We start from the raw sequence: 23,606 nt of genomic DNA, 5'->3' as shown, positions 1-23,606 counted from the left end.
TATACACGATGTAACACATTTCAATAAAGGGGTGATACTTCATATTTCAAAGAAACAATTCTCAAACAAAATTCAATTAAAAAATTAACACAGAATTTTCAATACAGCATCTTTGAATTTCGCATTCCATTTCTAGTTATAACTATCAAATATTTTTTCATCTTCCTTTAGACGGTACTAAAAAATCGTGTAGGATAAAATGACATAATATTTTCTTTAAAATGATACATAAAATTTAAACCCCTCTACCAATAACCACAAAGTACAGACAACAATTATTTCTCTCGCCCACCATCGAGATCATTCATACCTCCCAACGGACCATCACTTTCAAACCTCCAGATGAGAAGGTGGATCAACAAATTCTGAGACATCTAGCTATGATATCGTAGTCTAAAATCAACCAATGGGACCTTATAATGGAAAGATAAAATCAGGAAAAGTTGCTCTTCAACCCAATATAAAATTCTCACACCCAATTATCTTAAGATTTAGGATCTCGCCCCTTCAGGACAGACACCAACAAAATCAAATATAATTGTTGCATTCACACCTGTACACTAAATTTGTCAAACCTCAGCTTCTCCAATTGTTGTGCCCAAAACCTGCAGCCCTGAAGCTTTGAAGAATAAAAATAGCTTCAATCTTCAATGAGAATGTTGCCTGGATGAAATTGAACCCAAGACTGTTTGATCAACATGCATGGCAACAATAACAATCTGACAATGTTAAGAGTAACACCAACACAAAGCCAATAGATCCATAGATGTGAAGTGTCATACAGCCGAGATGACAACATGCATTGAAACTTGGGAGATCCACTCTGTCAATAAATAACTAAACTTGATACATCGACAACTTGTCCTTCACTGAGGGCTCCAAAGCTGACATGAACTGTTCCCAAGCACCATCCTTGAGCATCTGACAAAATGTATCCAAGCTCAGAAATAATACATTTTTTTAAACTGGTAACGACCAAGCTCAGAATAATACATTGGACATCTTTATACCCTAAACATTATACCACTGATAGTTAGTGAGAAAAATGAGATTGGTCTTCCTTAGTTTCCATTTCTTCACCTGGTTCTTCTCCAGATGAAACTAACAAACTCTAAAGATGTTCAGAACTATTGGCAGGAAGCAACTTAAAAAGTAAAAAGGAGGGAAAGAAAGAAACAAAAAAATGTAGAATAATTACTCTCCATAATTGTTTTCCTTGTTTAGATAAAAGGAAGAAGAATTACTCTGTGCTACAAAGCAAGACCAATTCACAAATTCTTGAGTAAAAATGCAATAAGACATGAAAAGATACCCGTCTAGAGCAGATGAAAAAGAAATAATTACAGTATTGGGCAACGCTTACTTGCTTATATCCCTGCAAAACCAAGCAGATTTCATTGCGTAGATCTTCACTTCGTATCTCCTGAGAAGGATCACAACATGAGGATAACAAAGAAAAAATAATATCGGAGTTTCTCTTCCACGGTTGAAAATACAGAAACAGAAAGCTTACATGCCAACTTGCAATGGCTTTGCACATAAAGACGAGTGAATTTAATGCACCTGATGGATTTGCCTTTACCTGAATAAATATGAAAAACCAAGACACATCTGCAGTTAGATTACAACTTTTAAACAGGTTTTAGAAAAGAACAAGTACTTGTTTCCAATTTATGACAACTTCTTGCATTTTTTAGAATGATGTGTAGTACGTCAAGTATAAAATCTGGGTTAGTGTAAAGAAAAGGATCTTCGGCCTCACTCAACCCCAAAAGCTAGCTCAAGAGGTGAGGATTGCCCAAGTAATATAAAGAGACCATCCATCCATTATTGACTGATGTGGGAATTCTTCAACACCGCAGGTCACCCCATGGCTGGATATTTGAAGTGTGAGCAATTTTAATATGGGGGTCCAACATCGTGAATGAGAATTGGGTTGTGTCCTACACTGATACCATGTAAAGAAATGGATGTCGAGACTAACTCAACCCCAAAAGCTAGCTCAAAATGAGAGATTGTCAAAGCCATATATTAACCATTGCGGGACTTCTTCAACAGTTGATATAAGATCATGTGTACTGTCCTAAGTTAATTCAGCTTCAGGATGCCATCATCCATAAGTGGTCCAACAAAAGGACAGCAATTTATAGCTTTCAATAATAGGAAATTTACAATAATTTAGCAGTAGTTAGTTCTTTGTGATCTGAACCGAAGAGACAATGTCAGAAGACGAAACTACCATTGCACATAAACCACGAAAGGCGTCTTCCTTCTCAATATCATCACGTATCCTGCCATAAAGTGAGAACAAATTGAAGGACATCAATGAGGCATTTTGTGCATTGTAATATGCTGATAAATATTGATGCAAGAGGAGAGTCAGGAATGGGTGGGTTTTTGACACATTCAGTTCTATGAAAGGAGAAGATCACAGCTTCACATTGTGAAAGGAAGTTTTTTTCTTATCAAACAAGCTTGACAAATTAATGTGTTAGTTATACAGCAACGAAGAATGGGTGCCGAAGATACTATCACCTTTTATCTATGTTTTTTCCTCTCAAAACTTGATGCTCTTGAAAAGAAAAGTAACACTAATAAAGCTAATGACATTCAACCACTTACACTAAGACCTTCAACATGCACTTCCTTTTGTATTACAGAATAATAAAAACAAAAACATATACCACGGCTTCAAAGAAAACGTTATTACTTCTTACCATGTGGTATTATCAATCATTAAAATAATATTCCCACTGGTTTCTTTTATAAGGTATAAAACTTCTTCAGGTTGTCAATTAAGGCTTTGACACACCCATTAAGAAAGATAAGCATTAATCATATGTTTAATGCTGTAATTTGACTTAATTATTCCCGTCTTTTTCTTAATTGGGTAATTAATGATTATATGGCCCTTCTTGGAATAGTAAGGGTGGAGTTGGAAAGAATATTATTAATGCTTTCTTGATTTTCTAAAGTGACAAATCTTGGACAATAATCTTGGCAAAGATGACACATAAAAGGGACTGAAGGGAATATTATTTTGGAGTTCGGCAAACTTGATAAAAAATTTGCTAAAGCGTGCGTCTCAGGAATTAGCAACCCAACTTCAGATTGACAATGTTAAGATGGAGGTGTTTCGAGTCTTGCCATCAAATATATGGAGAAGAGTAAGCCAAAATAGAACTCTTCAGTCAAACTTGGTCAGCATGACCACATTACTCTCTGTTTCATGCAAAAAAAGCCTATAGTTCTAAAGTTTTCAATGCATGAGCATGCAGGACTTCTAGTCACCATGAATCGAACAGTTGCAGTACGAGTTAACTTACATAGAGAGAGCAAAACACCATGTTTGCAGAAAATGCTCCATATGTGGTGACACAAGCTCCGGACAAACCCATGCAAGTCTTCCGAGGGTGATTGCGCTATTCTCTATCAGTGACTTGTTGAGACCCTTCTTAGAACCAAGTATAAAATGAGAAGAACAAAACACAATACATTTAGGCACAGCATACATGCATTGTATGCATAAAAAGACAAACGGGATCAACCACCAATCACAAAATATTTCAATCTTAGATAGGAAACAGAAAATTACCTCAGCATGTTGAAGGATTGGTACTAAGCATGAGACTACAGTCAGGACTACTGGAGATATCTCTTTTTGGACCTGAAATTATAAGTTCAACATCACATTTGTAGTCCATAAAACAAGAAAAATGAAAATGCATATTATCTATTGGGAATCCAGTTGGCACGAAACAAGGAGCACAAACACAGTTGAAAGAAGAGAACTTGCACCTTAAATATTAAGGCAAAAAGTTCAGTGCAATCACAAATATATATTTTGCAGCTCCACGTCATTATCAATATAAGAATCAATTTCAGATAATAACCAGTAGGCAGGAGTGCCAAATTCAACAAGACCCTGTTTATATGGATTTGCATTACGCTAGTATGGGTATCAGTATATGTTTCACTTGAGAAAGTGATTTTTCAATCTGTGTTGTGAAAGGGGTTGATTGATATATTTTTGGGGAAATTATTCTATGAGAAATTGCTTGTTTAGTAACCTCTTTCACATGGGATAAAGATTCCGCTGAAAAGATGTGTCACCTATGTATGTTGTTGAAGATTTTGTTTCTGTTGGATGTCTCAAGTTGCATGATACACCTCCACCAACTTTAATTTTTTAAGGAATTCACCACCCTGTGTGTTTGATAAACTGGCATACGTGAACTTGATTTTGAGTTTTATACAACCTAGCACTTATCCAATGGCTTATGCAGGATTTTTCACAATCGGTGTCAAAATTTCAATATAATATCAATGCCAGATCAGTATTGTATTAATTATCGGTCAGTCTGCCACAAAAATATCCTCTAGCCTGGCTGGCCCCCAAGGCCTAGCTCGAATGGCAAAAGGTGGAGGTTTTGTGACTTATGTCTCAAGTTCAAGCCCCACACCATACAAAACGAAGCCTGGCATTAAGTGGAGAAGGGTAGAGGGGCGGGCCCATTATCCACCGAGTTTAGAAGGTTGTGATTGGTCCAAAGGGTGGATTACAGACTGATTTCTCGGTTTTCAAAAAAAAATATCCTTTAGCCTGTTGGTTTATATGTTCCTTACTATGAGGGAAAGTCTGTTTTCCAAATAATTATAAAAATGTGTATCTGGGAAGGACCCATCCCCTGACTTCCACTCAATGCCTTGAGACCATTGAAACAAGAAATGGAGCATGTTAATTGTTGGACTCCTTGCTGGTGAAGTTATAACTATATATGATTATAGTGTCTTTTGTTGGCAAAGAGAAGAGTTTGGGATGAAGAAACACCATTAATGGAGGTTGTAGAGCTTCAGGCTTATGGCTCACTACGTGTTTGATGAAATGCCTAAACGAACTAAACATGAGAGTTTTTACTAATGCTAGTCCTACTTGGCATATATAGTTGTGGATTAAAGTTGCAATGGTGATTGAACATTGTTGTGCACTTAAAGTACAGAATTGAGGTATGTAAGAGGCAAACCGTTGAATTCAAAATCCCTTATTCCTTAAGTGTCATGTTCTTTTTATCTTGACATCCTTCCATTTCATATCTTTTAAGACTCTTTATCTATGGGAATTATGTTATTTAACCTCTCAATAATTCAAGTATGTTAAGGTGATCCATTCCCTGTAGAACTGTGTGTTCTTGTTATACCTTATGGAGTTATCAATATGCCTATGTGATGGTATGGTTCTCCAAACCTTATATGTATAAGTAACAAAGATGATTCATAATACCCTTACTGCTTGAATGTTATTATTCATATGCTTTGCTTCACACGATATAAAAGCTAGGAATGATTCAAGTTTTAAATGACCAGAGATTTTTTTGTAGATAATAACATTTTAGTATAGGTTCTCTGTTTTTTATATATTTCTTGTATACTGGTTTATTCCTATTTTTAATAAAAAGTTTTTTTTACTTGATTAGAAAGACTATCTTTTCAATTGAATCATCTACCCACATGATTTTAGTCACAAGACCACGAGAGAACAGATGCTTCTCTGACACTAGAACCACTTCTGCAATCAGGGGAAATGACAATAATCAGATATGAAATTGGGATTACAGAACACAAAAAGGTTTTCCTTGTGTTTTGCTTCCTTAAGTTTCTCTTTATTTTGATAAATAGTAGATGTTTTCATGCAGAACTACATTCTACTTACATTCAATTACTTCAGCTAATCCTGATCAAATGATCTTGAAAAGCACCAAATCTGTCAAACTTACCTTGATTGCTAATTCTCCAATTGCCCAACATGCATTGTTGGCCACAGAGATGGTTTCCTTCAGCTTGGAAGTGTTTTGCTGTAAGAGCATCTCTCGAGTAAATGACAGGGAATCAAGAAGCTGAAAACACGTCAAAAAAGAGAACAGTATACCATACCAGTTGCTTAGTAGCAGCATCAAGAAATTCAACCAACCGAGGTCGCAGATGAACAGGACAAACCTAAATGCAAACAAGCAAAAGTATGTTAGCAATGAAAAGAAACACTGCATTCCCAAGCCATTCCGTTTTCCCAACAGATATCACAACACTGACCCTATTAGGACCGGTATTAATGAAACTCACACATAGCCTGATGCATATGAAGTGGGTTAGCTCGAAGGTTACACATAAACTTACCCTCGCAAGATCACCAAGCAAAGCAAAAGCACTCTGCCGCACATCAGGTGCATCATCCAAGCAACATTGAAGCAACAAATCCCTTAAATTACTTTGTGAAACCTACAGAAAATAATTCCATATTGAAGCATAGGTTAAAATTTGCCATGCATCTTGATATCGCCATACTGAAATTTGAAACTCAACGGATGCATCATTTTTGGAGGAAAAGGAATTACCAAACTCTCAACACCACTGCCAAGACCTTCAGCAAGTCCAGACAGCAGGTCCAAGCAGCAAACAATGAATTCTCGGTCATATTGGAGTCCAGCTTTAACAGGATCAACCTGCAACCAGACTCAGTAAAAGTGGACAGAGAAGAGAGCATATTAGAAGACGGGTTAAGAGTATGAACGAACATACTGCCTATTAAGACTTTGAAGAGGATTCCCCAGTACTGTCGCCATAAAATGCAAATATGAACTATGTTAAGAGTTGAAAGGCGACACCCCAAATTCGAAAAAGTTACAACTACAACATACTATTTAAAAATAAATAGAAGACTTAAGAAGATAATTTCCCCAAATTCAAAAATACAAACATAATAGATTTATCATAGAGATACAGAGGGAAAAGGCTACAGAAACACAAACTCAAGAAGGTTGCAAAACTACAGTCTTGACTTCCAAGGCTTGCTCTTACGCACGCGCCAAGGGGGGAGGGGGGGTCTGTGCAATCGTGTGAATGCAGGAAACCTGGGAGGATGCTTAGAACATATAATCAAAACAGTGCAAAGGTGTCTTTCCAAGAAAGTATTGGCCTCTACATGTACATGCACACACACACATAAGGAGGAGAAAAATGAAAAGGAGGTCAGATTAGTGACAGAAAGCAGTTTGGTATCCTAGTATACTATACCTTTGCCATTAGTTGTGACTGGATGATGGTAATGCACCTCTGAAATACCGGTTGAGCAAATTGTGCAAATCCAGTACCCAAAGCCTGAAATAAGAGAATGGTTAACAACAATATATAGTCCTAAGAGGCTTATTTCTGACAGTAATTGCATATGTAGTTTTGTTCAGCAATAAATATCTATCCAGTACAAAGTCTAGCATGGTCACATACAGTGCTACACAAATGAAACAAAAGGTATTCTTCGAGAATTTGAAGGTAAGGACCAGATTCAGGACTACACAGTGTGGTTAGTTCTCCTCCAAATAATGAGAAGTTAAAAAAGTATCAAGCTTAGTCAGGAGAGAAGGTAACCAGATTGATAAATATCCACCTAGCCATATAAATAACATGTAAACCTCCAAATTTTGTCGAACAGATTCTTCATGTACGTGAAAAATCAAACAAAAATAATGCAGTCAACAGCATCATTGACTGAACTTAGTAACATTCAATAACATCATTGACAAAAATACTGCAGTCATATGAAGCATCCAAAATAAACGATAGAGAAAATCTCTTTATAATAATATCTTAAGCTAAAATTGCCAGTGTAAATCAGAGATGCAAGAGGTCCACTACTCAATTAGTTTGCAGCACTTCAACATAGGATGGACCAATTGTCTAGTAAATGACCATTGTATTTTAAATTCAGAACTTCACCAACCAACCCACCATATTATACTTTAAAATTCAGAACTCTACCAACCAACTGACCCCCCAAAACAAAAACAGATAAAAAAGACAAATAACAAACTAATGCACCAATTTTTGCTGTCCAGAAACTATAAGATGCAGAAACATCAGACGAAAGGCTCACAAATAACAATAAGTCAAGATATTCACGCAAAAGCGCATTCATACTAATAACCATAAATAACATATATACTTTGTTTTAATTTTAAAAAATCAACCTGAGCAATTGAGGTAAAGCACTCGAGCAGTGGGAAAAGATCCTTGTCTGAATTTGGGAGTTGCTCCCACTTTCCAATTAATGGGGGCATTAAAATCTCAAGATACTTGGGCTGTCATAGCCAACAAAAAGAATAAAAAAAGGAAAATATTAGATCTTACAAGCCTACAAAATTTCTTAAATATAACTTGAAATCATTAAGTAAGAGGAGTACTGACACATTAAATAAAACAGAAAGAGTGAGCTACATGATTAAACCAACCTGATTAAGTTCCCCTCCAACTGCATCAGCCAACGTTCCAATGGCATCATACACTATTCTAAGGTTCCGTCTCTACGAACACATAAAATTTCATAGACTGTTAACAAATGGAAATACAATATGGTGTCACCAATGTTCAGAAGACAAATAAACCTGGTATTTTCCAAAAGCACACATCAAGTGTTGCAAAATGATTTCCAAGCATGGCGCTAACTCTTCCGCAGCTTCCTACAAAAAGTAAACCATCAGTTAGGTACACATAATGCAGAAGCTGAATATCACAAACAGCTTATCACTACGACCTCTTCAAGAGTAGCAAAGGCTGAACAAGCAGCTTCTTGCACTCGTTTATTATCATCCAATACTCTCCGTAGAAGACCCATTAAAATTTTGTTGAACTGTTCACGCCCTTCTTGATGATCAGTGCCCTAAAAGAAAGTCAAACATACAGAAGGAAGACTAAGAAATTATCTAGTGACACTAGCATATCACAAAAAAACGTATTTATTTCCAATCAAACAGAGGAACATAGATTAAAAAAAAGGTAAAAAAAGAAAAACTCAAACAGCAAATAGAAATTCAACAGTCGGACAAGAGAAAGTACTGCAAGATAACTTTTTTCCTAAGAGGAACAAATGCAGGACAACTTACCCAACCTAACACATTAAATTTAGTATATGATCATTATTTGATAATTAGGAAAGCACACAACTAGAATACCATTCAATATCACGGCATCAATATTAGTCAGATATGCAAGAGCACATTGGCCAGTTCATCTAAGGCCTCATTTGTTTTCATTAAGATTAAGGTGTCAGAATATGATTGCACATTTGAATATTAAGATTGTACTTTGTTGGTATGAACACTAAATCATTAAGATTGTTTGTTTTCAATATCTGAATGTGCATAATTTATTTCAAGAATAAGATTATAACCCACCCCAGAAAAAAAATAATTTATTTACTTTCTCAAACATTTTTTTCTCAAGAAACAATGACAACTTCTTCAAAAGAAGTTTGGACAGCAAACCAATTGTGGCAAGAAGAGTTCTTCATAAATATCAATTCACCCAAGAGTATTGCATACATTAAAAATACTAGATAAATATCTATAAAAGATAATGAAAACTTACTTATTCAAAAGAAAAAAAAATGGTATTAGGTTGGAAAAGGAGAGGAAGAAACTTGAGACTTGGCCAAAAGAGAAGAAAGGGAGAAGAGAATTTGTTTATGAAAGAAACCTTATTATTTTAATAGTCTCAATGGTATTAAAACTTTGTTATAGATCTGGTTCATTCCGACTCATTAAGACCGATTAAGAGGCTTTTTAAAAAAAGAAACAAATGGGTTGAATCTAAATGATTAATATTTTTCACCAAAAAAACAAATTCTCTTCTTCCTTTAATTGAACATAAATTTAATTGAACATAAATTTAAATAATAAATTAAACTTAATATTCAGACATCTTAATGAAAACTATTTTCTTGTTGATATAGCTATATCCATGCACTATTACAACTGAACTATCAAAATATTGCTACAACTACATCTCTTCAGGAGAACAGCAATAGACCCTGAAATCAAACATACCATAGGATTGTGGAGAAGAATTTAATCCAAGAAAGATTTGTGTAGGATTGCTAGACTCTACACAAATATGATGGCCAATACAATCACAACTATGATAGTGTAGCTTTGATCTAGAGAAGGAGCACTAATAACCAACCTGAACAATATATTTGCTGAAGCGGGACAGCGTCCAACAGGAAATGCTTCGTATTAGAGGAAACTTGTCATCTAAAAGTGGGATGAGAAAGCTAATGATCTGAATGGAAAAAAGAAAAAGAATGAAAAGCATGAAAGGATACAATAGAAAATAAGTTTCTTCAATATGTGCATATCACAGACAAAATCTATTACATAACATATCACACATTTTATGCACTAACACTTACATTAATATGAAATTCATCTACAGGAAGCTTGTCAATAATAGGTTTACCTCCGATAAATGAGGGAAAAGTCCATTTATGCAGCCCTCGGCGATAGCACCCAGAACTAGCACAGCTGCTTCCCTTTCCTTCCAGACTTCATCATTCGAACATGACAATTTAGCCTGTACAGATACAAGAAAGTGCTGCATATCAGATCCATTTACAGTGAACTACTAGCACAAAAGGTCAAAGGGCAATAACTTCAGTTCCTAGTTTCTCTTCTTTCCTTTATTCATCACTAGTATGACCAAAGTTTCTTCCAAGATGATAAAACTTTACTTCTTCAGATTCATGCAATATTGATCCTCTTAGAGAATTCCGGCTAAGAAGGAAGAGTTCTGCCATTGCCATGGCTAGCAACAATGAATATGATGAGATCAGATACATTATAAATGACAATATTTTCTTCTCTTTGTTTTGAATCTTAAGAAATGAACCTTGGGACTAACTCAACTCAAAGGCTAGCTAGCTCGTGAGGGGAAAATTTTCCAAGACCTATATAAGGAGACCAAGGAAACCTTATTCCACAGATTTAGGATCCCAACAAAAATTGAACTATACTATATTCACAAACATCATTTATCTATAGAATATTGACACATAAAACCTATAAATTTTGACAAATTTCAAGGAATTACTACAAATCAACATCAGGATGCGCCCAACTGAGTGAAGAATTTCCTTTCTTTACGCACACAGATAGAAATGAAAGAAGGGAAAGGATAGCTGAGTTCATATAAACATAATTAATCACCTGAACGACAGGCATCAAAGTGGGTAGAATATCATCACCAAACACATTAGAGAGAATATCCAGAGCAGCTGCACTACACTTACGTAAATTCCACACATTTACAATGTCTTCATCCTATAATTAGAAAAGAAAGAATAACAGTGGTGTCAACGGCCATTCAAAAGTGAGCATTAGATAAGAAATTCTTTGGTTACAAGTAAACCACATACATCGTCTTCACCATCCTCGGAACCATGAAAACGTGAAGAATGAAATCGAGGTTTGATGTCCTGTCCACAATGATTTCCAGTGTAATTATTTTCGAGTTTCCAAAAAAGTAAGCTCACTTTTTCAGCAAAAAAAGAAAAGAAATGGCAACGAAACCTGATCACGATCTGGCAGAGATCCATCCTCCTGCAATAACATAATACTGTTTGGCTAAGCAAAAACAATTCACAACATAATACTTCGTACTTATTTGAAATCTAAATATGAATCAGACACCAAACCTCAGCCTCCAAAAGTGACTCATCGTCATCAGCATAAACCATGTTAGACAGCAAAACCTAAAAAGTGGTGCAGGAAATATTACACTTATGCAAAAGAATATGCTCTCACAAAAGACCCATATACCCATATGGTTTTGGAAACAAACAGACAAAAACCCGTGAATAAAGCATACCGGAATCAATCGTGGTAAGAATTCTCTCAAGTTCTCAGGTGGCAACTGAGCATCACAGTATGCGGACCTGTCAATGATGCCCAAATCAAATCATATTTGACAAGTGAAATAAATTCATGACAGAAGATTCCCACATAATACACAATCTGTTCAAAACATAATTAAAATAAACAAAAATCTATTTCCCCTAACAACTTAAGCTTTTAGATGAGATGGTCAAGCATTTGTATCACATGGCTTTTGTCGTTGTGCTTCTCAATGTTAGCCCCCTGTATTATGTTGGCCACGCTCCAGTGGTCTAATCTTGGATGATTAGGGAGTGTCAAGTCCCACATTAGCTGCGGGAATGAGTTGTGATCTCCTTATATGGTCTTGGCAATCCTACCCTCGTGAAAAGCTTTTGAGGTTGAGTTAGGCTCAAGATCCATTTTTTCACATGATATCAAAGCAAGCAGCAGTCATCTGTTCGAGTCTTACCACCACTCGTTATAAAAAATAATTCACGTGTTTGGCCCATGAAAAAGTTCAGGCCCACAGGCGAGAGAGCGTGTTGATGACATAATTAAGAAAATAAAAGTGTGATCTTTCTACCAGTTCAACATTTCAGATGAAATGGTAACACTTCAACAAAATCAACAAATTCTCAACCAGAAATTGAGAGTTTTCCAAAGCAAAATAAAAGCAAAAGACTGCAAGCACCTAAGAGCATAATTCATTCATGAACCCAACTACGAAAAGAGGAAGATATAACCGGTAGAGCTAGACAACCTCAAGATAATCGACCCGTTTGTTCTAACAGGTGAGATTCGTAGGTGACATGACATTTTCCACTTTATTCATATAATGAAAAATAAAATCCCTTAGGTGGGATTTGGGAACTCCTTTTTAGCTCTACCACACTATTGCTTTTCTTAGAAGGTAACATGGTCATCCCTAACATTATTTCTATGCTACACTTCCATATTACAAGGTAACTGAATAGGTTAGCAGTGCCATCAGATCAAACTTCAAACAACCAGTATTTTTAAACTCATTATCCTTCTACCATAATATCTAAACGGCAAAGGGCCAAATATACCCCTGGACTATAGGAAATAGTTTAAATAAACCCCTTCCGTGATACTTTGGGGCTAAATATACCCTTATGACTAAGGGAGGACACATGGACGGCTAAGATTAAAAGAACTATTTAATTTAAAATAAATCAAATTCGGATAAACCCCGCCCCGCCCCGCCCCAATAATTTAACCCAATTTAATACACCAAATTTATCTTTCAAACAAAGAAATCTAATATCCGATTGTGTTCCTCTGATTTGGGTATAAAGACAATTGAATTTTAAAAATTGACTGCACGCCTCATACGTGTTTGTAGGATAAAAATCTTGTCCATTAATCTTATGTTCATATAATTATACTAGTGTGTAAAGAGCTGAATGTCTTCTTTGGCAAATTAAAATTGGGGCATGGCACTAACAATAAGATTGATTCTTTCTTTGCTCATTTTAATGGTACAAATTTGCGATGCTCAACAGATATTGAAGCTTCAAAATCCACGATTAATGGATTGAAGAATTGATAGAATTTATCAGTTTGATGACCCATTTTCCGATACCGGGAACTGCCTGAGAGAGCTATTATAGAACCCATTATTGTTGTTCTAATGGCATGCACATCATTGATTTCATAAGTATGAATTGAATGTTTGAATCCCCAATTACTATATTTGATGATTTTTGTGTTTAATTTCTCTCTTATAATATACAACCATTCAATCTGGTGTGCCTCTCCTAAATCCTTACAAGGAAGAAAATGCAGAATTTAGACATGCATAAATAGGTTCCAGTTTGCAGACCCTCTTTGATTGCCGGAGAAAACTCAATCGGACATTAGCTTTCTTTGTATTAAAGATAAATTAGGTGGGTCAATGTTATAGATTAGGCCCGGTTAAATTATTGGGACGGGCGGGTTATATACGAATCTGATTTATTTAAATTTAATAGTACTTTTAATCTTAGTCATCCATGTGTCCTTTGTTAGTCATAAGGGTAATTTAGCCCCAAAGTGTAACAGAAGGGGCATATTTAGCCCAAAAGTATAAGTAGGGGTATATTTAAACTATTTCCTACAGTACAAGGGTATATTTGGCCCTTTGCCGATATCTAAAACAATTTGTTTGGTCCTTCCCTCCCAAATAAGTATTTCCTTATTCCTTAACTCCCTATTTATAGGTTTACAAACTAATTTATTTCCCCCCTCCATCAAAGGGAAGTACTTGTATAAATGATACTAACTAGTCGCGATAAAGAGGTTAGTCATTTTGAGCTCAACAACGCTAAGTGCCACGCTTGACAAATATCTTTCAAGATTACACAAAGATTATATGACAAGATTCAGCGAATACCTATTTTTTTATAACATATAATTATTGATTACTAGAATAAAACGAGACCAAAAATAATATCAAGGATTGCTATCACCGACTCCAATGAGTTTGACATTAAGGCGTAGTTATTGTAAGTTCTCTCTCCATCTGTCAACTTTTCTATTTACTCCTAGTATCATAAAATGATTTAACTATTGTTTGTCAAACATTTCCTACAGTAGTCTAGTTCAACTTCTTTGCCTACTCCCCACGCTAGCTAACATTTATCTAACAATATGCTATATCCAAAATATATCACATTGAAAATGCATGGGGCTCATGTGGGCTCTAATATTTTGCTATTGAGTTGTGGTCCATTCAAGCAAATGAAACGTAGGCATGCTATGAAAAGTGAGACACAGTATCCAATTACCCAAAGACTGTAAAAATCTTACAGACAACATAAGTACATAAACATGTCATCAAAGCTTCCCAGATCATGTTAACTAAAGGACCATCTCTATGGTTCTATCATTGATTTTACCAACAAGAGAAATGAAATCTATTGCACAATTCTGAAAGATAAATTGTTCTCAAGGCAAAGGTTACTAAAGCATCCAAACAAAATCTTCTTTCTTTCCCCTCTTGACATGATATGATGCCAGTGAGAAATATGGATATTTTAAATGAAGTATCAAGGGGAGTTACCAAAATTCACAAGCTTCAAGTGCCACTTCTTCATCTGGATCCTTGTTGACTTGCAATATATATTCCAAAACATTCCTCAAGTGTGGCTGTGTCAAAGCATCAAAAGTTGATCAAGAACATGAAGAAAAAAAAAGAGGAGCGTTTGTTCCATGTTACTCTCAAGGAAAGACCACAAAAGGCTGATAAACTGTTCAGTTTTTTTTAATATTATTGCAAATCATATACAAGTAATACTTCCACAATGAATTTAACTTCCACACAGTGTCCTAATATATAGGATTCATATGACAACACTAACTATTTTGAAAATGATGCATGGTTGATTGTTTGATTGATTGACAGCACACAAGTGATGCTGCATTTTGCAACCAGACCGCAAAACCCAATAAGACATAACTAGACCTTCTTGGTGCAATTCATTGACATATTTACTTATTTAAAAGACAAAGAGAAGACAAGAACAAGACCAGGAGCAATCAAAAACTGCAAATCATTACACAGTTAAGAACTTATTTCCCATTCTCCAAAAAAGTGTGATTTCTTCATAATGTTTAGTATACATTATTAAAAATTTCATAACTTCTAGAAATCTGGAACAATTGTCCATACCTAAAAGCAAGTGTGAGCCGAAAAGAGATATGAGAAAGAGAATAGAGACAATTTAGAGTAGAAAGAGATGCACCTCCAAAACGGCAGGACGAACTTCAATTAGTTGAACAAATGCCGCACAAACCTGTTGAACAACGCAAACTGAGTAAATGGTGACACTAAAGAGAACTCTCTACAATGGTGAAATGTGTAATTAACATCGCAGAGAAAGAGTTCTAAAACCTCTTCGCAGGTGATAATGTTTGCAAACATGCATTTTGCAGAGAATTAATAAAGAAAAAAGTGATAAGAAGCAGAAGAATCGGGTCAGCTGGCAAAACACTTTCCCAGCCGACTACAGAAAATTAAATATCCAACTCTCATCATACTTGACATGGAAATCATAGACTAACAAGGAAAACATCTAAGTTGTAATAAACTTGCAAATTTTATTTTTTTTTTTGATAATCGAGAAATCCGTTTGTGACCCACCCTTTGGACAATCACAACCTTCTAAAGTCAGTGGATAATGGGCCCACCCCTTTAACCATCTTCACTTAAATACCAGGATTCGCTTTGGGCGGTGTGGGGCATGAACCTGCGACCTAAGCCACAAATCTTCCACATTTTGCCACTTGAGCTAAGCCTTGGGGGAAAATAGACTTACAAATGTACCATCTTATAAACACGCCAAATAAATCAGAAAGAGACTGATCAGAAAAAACACAGAAAGCAACAGCTATCTTCCAGATATACTAGAAAGAACTGCTTTAGCTGTTAGAAGTTCGTTAGAAACATGATCTGTGAACCAGAAGTCATAAATTTCCTGACAGAATTAGTTCAGTCTTACAAGGTCGATCCAACTTGCTGAATGTCATAAATAGCTGTAAATTGAATGATACAAATGGTATCTTTTATTATGTGCATTACTTTACTCTAAAGATGCAACTCATAAGCATGAGTCACACCACCCACAAGCAGGAAATTACAACAAAAAGCAAATTTGTCACCAATAACGAGAAATCAAACAGGCAGATTAGATATTACATCAGTCCCTTACCAATTTCCGCACTTCTGGAGCAGGGTCGTTGGCAAGAAGAAACAAGCCTTGAAGGTATTTATCCATGGATAGATGCAAAATCTAAAACAGACACTAATCAAATGAGTAAAGAGGTGAAAATGGTGCATGGCAATAGAAAGGAAACAACTGGATGGTACTCACTTTAGGCATCAGCATTATATATTGATTCACAGAACTCAATGACAGTTTTCTGAGAGAAGCATGAGGCGACTGGAAAAGCTGTCCATTGAAAGATCAAGTTAGAATGATACTATAAATCCAGCACTGAGTGACAAATTAAGAGCAAACTATATGATTAAATAAGGAACCAAATCAAATCTGGACAAATAAGGGAATAACAAAAAGGAAATAATTAGTTTACCAGGAGAAACCTTGGAAGGAAAACAGTAATGGGTCGTTCAGATAATCCAGAAATATCAGAATCAAGGAGTTGTGGGACATCCTCGCAGATCTGCATTAAAAAAAAAGTGTTCAGCGTGCCAATTAAGTATTAGTATGAATAAACACAGATATGACAGATGTCCACTTTTGCAATTTTGACCACGTTGGCTGACAATGTAAGGAGAGACAAAGTTCATTACCTTTACAACATATGCTGCAAATAGAACTTAGCAATCATAAGGGTCTCATGTAACGAACACAATACAGAAGAAAAAGAATTTACTTCTCATTATAGTTGTACAACAATTTGCAGTATAGACATTGTCAACAAGGTTGACACTGTGTCCACTGTACTGTGGATACTATTAAGTGAAATGCCCGATAAATAACAGAAAATGGTACCTTTGATAAAGCATCCATGGCTCCTTCCACATGGTTTACATCACTACTATCCAAGCTACTAACAAGTGCCTGTAGCAACTCTGGCCATCCAGCAACTCCGTCTATCTGTACAAGAACACTAATGATGGTTCCAGCTGTGGACCTAATGTGTCTATCTGCTGCCCCTAGAGAAGGTAGCAACTCTGACTTTATGTATTGCTGGTTAGCAAGAGGCATGTTTTGGAATGCAGATCTCAGGTTATTTTTCAATAGCAACCCAGCTGCTTGCCGAATGTCAACTGACTTTCCCTGTTATAAAGTCCAACCAGATAGTTGAGAGAGAGAAAAAACTGAAGCTTTCCAAATATCATAGCACGTTTAGGCGAAAACCAATCCCCATTGCCATATGCACAATACCATCTTCCATACATTAAATCACATGTCAGAACAAGCCATCTTCTTACAGTTATAAAATTAACAATATGCTGGAAACCAAGAAAGTTAAATTCCTATAGAATATCAAGGAATGAAATAAAGAGAAAGAACTGACAATATCCCATAAAGAAGACTTGGGACTAAACACAATATTTAAGTCTCATCAGTAATGTCCAAAGATCAAATCATTATCAAGAAAGCACTTAGGGATTAAGTTCAACAAATTAAGTTCAATACACATTGCTAAAAAGTCAATTCAGCTCACATAATGACAAATTCGATAAGGAAAAAAATAAAATCATAACCAGTTCAACTAGCAAGCTTCATACAAGAAAAACCTCACTAGAAAGGAAACAATCCCCTAAAATTGAATTTATTCAGTAAAAATCCAAGAAAATTATCAATAAAAAAGAATTGAGAATAATGAGTAAACTACCTCGGCATGAGCGAAGATGAAAGCGAGATAGTTATTGAAATCTGGAAACTGAGAGTAGTGTTGAAGTTGTTGCCAAATCTGACAATTATCTGAAGTCGGAGACATTTGTTGCTCCAACAATCCACAGATCTCCTTGAAACCTTGTTCTTGTGGCTGCCATGTTCCACTCGCCGCCATATTCCGATAACAGTGATCGGAGCAACGGTATATTTTCCGACGAGTTTTTACAGAGAGAAAAAGACGAGGAGGCTTTTGTGTTTTTCAAAAGAGGGGTTTGGGGCATTTGTAGGAAGTAGGATCAGGTGTGTGAGGGTTTACGCCTTTATGGTGTAACGCAATTAAGGGACCGTGTGGGTCAATGATTAGCCTCCGAGACATGTGCGTATGTGTGTAGTGGAGACTGGAGCTGCCCTTTTGTCCGACTTGTATTATTCCCTTCTTTTTACATTTATTTTCTTTTTAAAAAAAAAAAAAGGATACAGTAAAACTTTTTGGGTTTAACAATAATTACTGCTAATTTAGGGAATTCTTATTTTACTTTTTTAACTTTTTTTTAGATTGTCAGTTTTGAAAGCATTTGGATCAAAAGTTTGTTATTAAGCTTTTTAGCCTAGAGATTTGGGACAGAGTTCGGATTATAATTTCAAATATCTGTTTATTATAGTTTTTTAAAATATATTTATAAAAATAGAATGAATATAATTTTTACTTATAAATTTTAAAATTATATAAAAACACTTGCACAAAATTATTATGTTTATAATGAAATAGATAATACATTATCTAAAAAGCATAACACATTATTTCAACAAAAAATATTAATAGCATAATTACCAATTACTGCAATTAGTTAGAAAGCTTCAGCAATATAAGTAATAATATTTTCTTTTAAAAAATTATATTATATAAATAATTGGCTTACCGCAAAATATACATTTTCAAAACATGATTGTGTTTAATGAGGGAAAATGATAGATATAATTAGGTGAAATCATTAAATAGATGAACTTTGGGTAAATTTTAAACAAGATCAAATAATTATTTTTTGGCCCAAAAATTACCTTTTCTTCTTTTTATATAGATTTTTGAGTTCCTGATTTTCTTTTGCTCAGAAAGAAAAAAAGTTGATCCAACCAACCTCTCTGTATCTACTATCTGGTGGTTAGTAATTTAGTTGTTGCCAACCTATGTTTAACATCAAATGAGTTTGGTTGTCATTTTTTCGGTCCTTATTTATATCGATTAACTTTGCTTTATATAACACTATTTTATAAAGCAATAATAAATATGTGTTTATTAATCATCCGCATAATATAAAAATGTATCACGATGATAACTAAAATAATCTTATGAATGTCCAATTTTGATGTCTTCGTTCGGATCTTTAATAGAACTCAAAATTAGATTTCTTTTATATATAAATTATATTTTTCTCAGTAGTGAAGTGATTAGTTATTTGAAAAAGGATACGATTTTTAAACTTAAAATATGATCGTCTTTTAAATATGTCAATGTATTTCATTTAGATACTTAAATTAATTTTTATTCTGAATAAATACCTTTATTATTAATAAAAGATTTTTTATACTCAAATTATTTTTATAAGTGTGTTGTTCTTTCCCTTCAACTGTTAAATTAAGCACATAACATATATATATATATATATATATATATATATATATATATATGAAAAATGAAATAAAAAATATTTTAATTAAATATGGTGACAAATTTAGAAAATAATGGCCTTACCGTAAAACGACATTGTTTTAATGCTCTCTTGAGCAAGATTTGTCGGCATCCTCATTCTAATTCAAGAGAAGCGCATTGAATAAATAAATTAATAACTGCGTCTCCCATCCAATGCCCAGCGTACAACCTAAGCAAGCAACTCAAATTCAAGCTATTTCCAGATCGTATCAAAATCACCCTTCTTGTTTCAATTTCGACATTACGCCATTGATTGACACAAAATCTGGTAAAAGAAAGCTGCTTATTTTCGATTTTTATCAAACTGAAAGGTAACAAACTCAAAACCCATTTCAAGAAAGTGTTAATCTTGATTAGTTTTCGAATATGGGGTTCTAATTTTTTATGCGTTTGCAAGATTTGGCAGTGCATCATTCTAATCACCCTCATAATGTATTGAGTATGGATAGCAATTTCTTGCCTTCCATTTCTTCAAGAGCTAGCCGAAGGGCAGACCGTAATCATCTTCAATCTAAAGGTAAACCAAAATATTGACTTACTTATTTTTTAAATCTTTTTTAATTCTTCGAAAATTTTAAAGTAATACAGAGAAATTTATTCTAAGGGTGTCCTGCATCTATAGCTGTTGAAACCGAATATGAAATTAGTGCAACTATGATAAAGGGTGTCTTGCATTGTGGCACTTCAAGAGTAGTAACTATTGAACCTGAACTGGAAATCAGTATGGTATAATTATGATAAAGGGTGTCTTACATTCTGTTGAAATTGAAGATTTTTTTTGTTGTGAATGTAGATGGTAAGGAAGGCCTTGCAAGTGGGAAGTCATACCAAGACTCTCCTATGAAAATTATATGGAAAAGGGGTTTCATTCGGTTGGTTCTTGTGGGCGGAATTATTTGGGGTCTACTCATTCTAACCGCATTGTTATTCCACGCTTGGTCTTGCCAGTCGTCTATCGCATTCTTTTCAGGTAACTGCATTACACCTTCTTGTTTTCATTTTCCTCTGCCATATTTATGGTAGCATCCACTTATGTTTTTGTTTCGAGTTACTTTTGATGATGTGATTAATCATTTTCAAACCCATTTGTAAAACCTAGCATATTTAGCACCTGGAAATCTGAATATGCACAAAACATTACCCTCTTTCACAAGTTCTCTTAACTGTATGGTTAATGGAACCACGATGTTTAAAGCTGGAAGTAGTATGTATGATCTTGTTACTGCCAATTTTTGTTTCAGAAATTAATTAGCAACCTAAGCATTTTACGTCTCAAACAGCCCTTTGTAACAAAAGCAGTGTAATTTATGGAGCAATACAGAGCCTGGGACTTGTGACACCTCCACATCGTGAGTTTCCCAATTTGTAAATTCAAATTCTTGTATTAAATGTATAGGAGAAATGTTAAGGTTACTCTTTTATCTCTTGTATTTGTGTAGGTTGTTCTATTCCTGTAGCAGATGACCCGAATAAGATTGTCATTCCACAAAAGAGATCCACCGAAAAATTTGTGCAATCACTGTCTTACTTCATGGAGGACTTTACAGAAACCAATGGGACTCGGTCACCACCTTTATTTGGAGGACATATAACATGGCAACAGAGAGATGAGAGCTTTAAAGTGAAACCAACCATGAAGGTAAGTAAACATACCGTCTAATCTAACTTAATTTTAAGCTTCAGCTGTTTCTGGACCTGTTTGTTGCATTTAGGTCCAGCCACTCCTTTTTTAGACTTTTGGTAAAGACCAAATTTGCTCATATAAGGAGCAGTGAACAATGATTTGAAAATAAAATCTACCTTTAGCTTTTGGTATATTACTATAGTTCGAGTTCAAATTAGGTTTTGTACAATACTCCTTATTTTTTGAGATGTGTTTTCATATAGTAATCAATAAACTATGATGAGATAAGTGTGCTCCATTCCCCAGTGATAACATTAACAATATAGCTTGGAAAAGACTACCATCCTTACTCACAAGTCAATGTGGCTATTATTCTATTAATTATGCAGCTTATTAGGAAAGAGGAATGAAATATGTTACATATTCAGGGCACCCTTATTCGTAACTCTTGAGTATTTGGTTTCCTTTTGTTATTCTCAGGAGTCGAGAACAATTTGAGTTTACTGCTTCATATCTTTGATACATATTCATCTGTAGGTGCACTGTGGATTTATACGAAATGGTGGTGCAGAAATGGCTCAGAAAGACGTCAAATTTGTCGAGAAATGTCGATTTGTTGTTGCCTCTGGTATTTTTGATGGATATGATACACCGCACCAGCCATCAAATATAAGTACACGTTCTCAGAAGCTCTTTTGCTTCCTTATGGTTGTCGATGAAGTATCCCTTGAGTTCATCAAGAAAAATGTTACTGTTAGAGAGGACAACGACGGGGGAGAATGGGTTGGTATCTGGCGTTTGATTCTATTGAAGCATCCTCCATATGATGAGCCCAGAAGGAATGGAAAAGTCCCCAAAATATTAACCCACAGATTATTTCCTCAAGCACAGTACAGTATCTGGATTGATGGTAAAATGGAGCTGATAGTTGACCCATTGCTATTACTTGAAAGGTAATATACTAGTGACGGTACCTCATGTTAAGGCCCAATTATGTTGCTCTCGCTTTTATGTTCCTTATCTGTTATCTCCCCCTTCCTTCTCCTTTTGGATGAAATTGATTGCGTGTATTGTTAAATTATTGGAACTGGAAGAGTATGTGGTTAAGTAATAATGGGTTGATTCAGGACTTGCTAAGCCTTAAACCAGTAGAACTGTTTGCCTGATACCTACTCAGCTACAATTTTTACTTGTACATCAATTTCTGTCTTGTTAATCTCCTTTGTTAAATTTTAACCAAACAAAGAGAAGTCTCCTTTATTTAGAAAGTACTTGATCTTGATTGAGCATGAGTAGTCTAACATAGACGATGGCTACTTGAAGATACTTGTGGCGTGAGAAGAATACATTTGCAATTGCTCAGCACAAGCATCACCGCAATGTGTATGAAGAGGCTGATGCGAACAAAAGGAGAAAACGATATGCTCGTCCGTTGATTGATCTTCATATGAAGATATATCGCTACGAGGGAATGGAACCATGGAATCCAAAGAAAAGTACTCCTAGTGGTAAGCTAAAGGCTTTGCTGTATGTTCCAATAACTAAGAGGATTGTCATCTTCACCAGGACATCAATTCTTTCTTGTTAGTCTTTTCTCATATATTTTCATTATAGTGAAAACTCTTTGGTAATTGCAGATATTCCAGAAGGAGCTGTTATCATACGAGAACATACCGCACTGAGTAACTTGTTTAGTTGCTTGTGGTTCAATGAAGTTCATCTCTTCACACCAAGAGACCAGTTGAGCTTTGGATATGTTGTCTATAGGTTAGGAGGCCTGTTCAAATTTTTTATGTTCCCTAATTGTGAGTATAATTCCATTTTTACTTTGCACAATCATACCCGCGAACATTCATCCAAAGTAGAGTGGGTAAAATCTTTGGATGAATTCAAGAAGGACAAAACAGGTGGTTTGAAAGAGAGTAGGGGAGGATTAGGGTTGTGGACTCCTTATCCAGGGGATCTTGATTCAGTTGTGTTACCATCTGTAAAGAGAACTTCAAAAGCTGGATGAGTTGGGAGAGTTCCGTTTGTATTTCACATTTGGTTTGTAGAGTTATCTCTTCACCAAATTCTGAATAACACTGTAATACATTGTGTTATGCTTCATCAATTTTGAGGTTTTGTTACGAAGAGAAACATGTCTGAATCTATTGTTTTCCTCGTCTGAAAAACTAGTCTGCGTGGGACTGTCACCAACTGCACAG

General features: G+C 35.2%; 2 protein-coding genes across 6 annotated transcripts; one reads left to right on the top strand and one right to left on the bottom strand.

The window, feature by feature from the left end:
- Positions 1 to 58: 58 nt before the first annotated feature.
- On the bottom strand, positions 59 to 18,457 carry LOC101246483 (transportin-1). Of its 4 annotated transcripts, none has more exons than XR_003244973.2 (30): positions 18,066 to 18,457; positions 17,216 to 17,503; positions 16,794 to 16,883; positions 16,574 to 16,651; positions 16,412 to 16,492; positions 15,446 to 15,496; positions 14,764 to 14,849; positions 11,692 to 11,758; positions 11,519 to 11,575; positions 11,394 to 11,423; positions 11,240 to 11,299; positions 11,031 to 11,144; positions 10,285 to 10,398; positions 10,009 to 10,107; positions 8,582 to 8,707; positions 8,433 to 8,507; positions 8,280 to 8,351; positions 8,019 to 8,129; positions 7,069 to 7,152; positions 6,390 to 6,497; positions 6,172 to 6,273; positions 5,932 to 5,994; positions 5,775 to 5,852; positions 3,596 to 3,667; positions 3,327 to 3,454; positions 2,240 to 2,291; positions 1,514 to 1,582; positions 1,364 to 1,423; positions 783 to 921; positions 59 to 663 (listed from the first exon to the last, which is right to left on the bottom strand). XR_003244973.2 is itself a non-coding variant. In XM_010317089.4 (29 exons), the coding sequence occupies exons 1-29, from the start codon at positions 18,240 to 18,242 to the stop codon at positions 838 to 840; spliced, it is 2,676 nt and encodes an 891-aa protein (XP_010315391.1). In that variant the 5' UTR covers positions 18,243 to 18,457; the 3' UTR covers positions 59 to 837. The 4 variants fall into 4 exon arrangements, 2 of the variants coding, with proteins under 2 accessions (XP_010315391.1, XP_010315392.1); XR_011212243.1 differs by having other exon boundaries at positions 3,327 to 3,451; XM_010317089.4 differs by having other exon boundaries at positions 59 to 921.
- A 1,328-nt stretch (positions 18,458 to 19,785) lies between these two features.
- On the top strand, positions 19,786 to 23,538 carry LOC101246191 (probable hexosyltransferase MUCI70). 2 transcript variants are annotated; one of them, XM_004231012.5, is made up of 8 exons: positions 19,786 to 20,086; positions 20,173 to 20,292; positions 20,569 to 20,745; positions 21,056 to 21,124; positions 21,215 to 21,414; positions 21,937 to 22,352; positions 22,723 to 22,907; positions 23,037 to 23,538. In XM_004231012.5, exons 2-8 carry the CDS (start codon positions 20,217 to 20,219, stop codon positions 23,411 to 23,413), a joined length of 1,500 nt encoding a protein of 499 aa, XP_004231060.1. In that variant the 5' UTR covers positions 19,786 to 20,086; positions 20,173 to 20,216; the 3' UTR covers positions 23,414 to 23,538. The 2 variants fall into 2 exon arrangements, with proteins under 2 accessions (XP_004231060.1, XP_010315390.1); XM_010317088.4 differs by having other exon boundaries at positions 19,810 to 20,086; positions 20,182 to 20,292.
- The last annotated feature ends 68 nt before the right edge of the window (positions 23,539 to 23,606 follow it).

This window comes from Solanum lycopersicum, chromosome 1, assembly GCF_036512215.1.
Source record: "Solanum lycopersicum chromosome 1, SLM_r2.1".
In the NCBI taxonomy this organism is placed as follows: domain Eukaryota; kingdom Viridiplantae; phylum Streptophyta; class Magnoliopsida; order Solanales; family Solanaceae; genus Solanum; species Solanum lycopersicum.
This window is presented reverse-complemented; position numbering and strand designations above follow the sequence as displayed.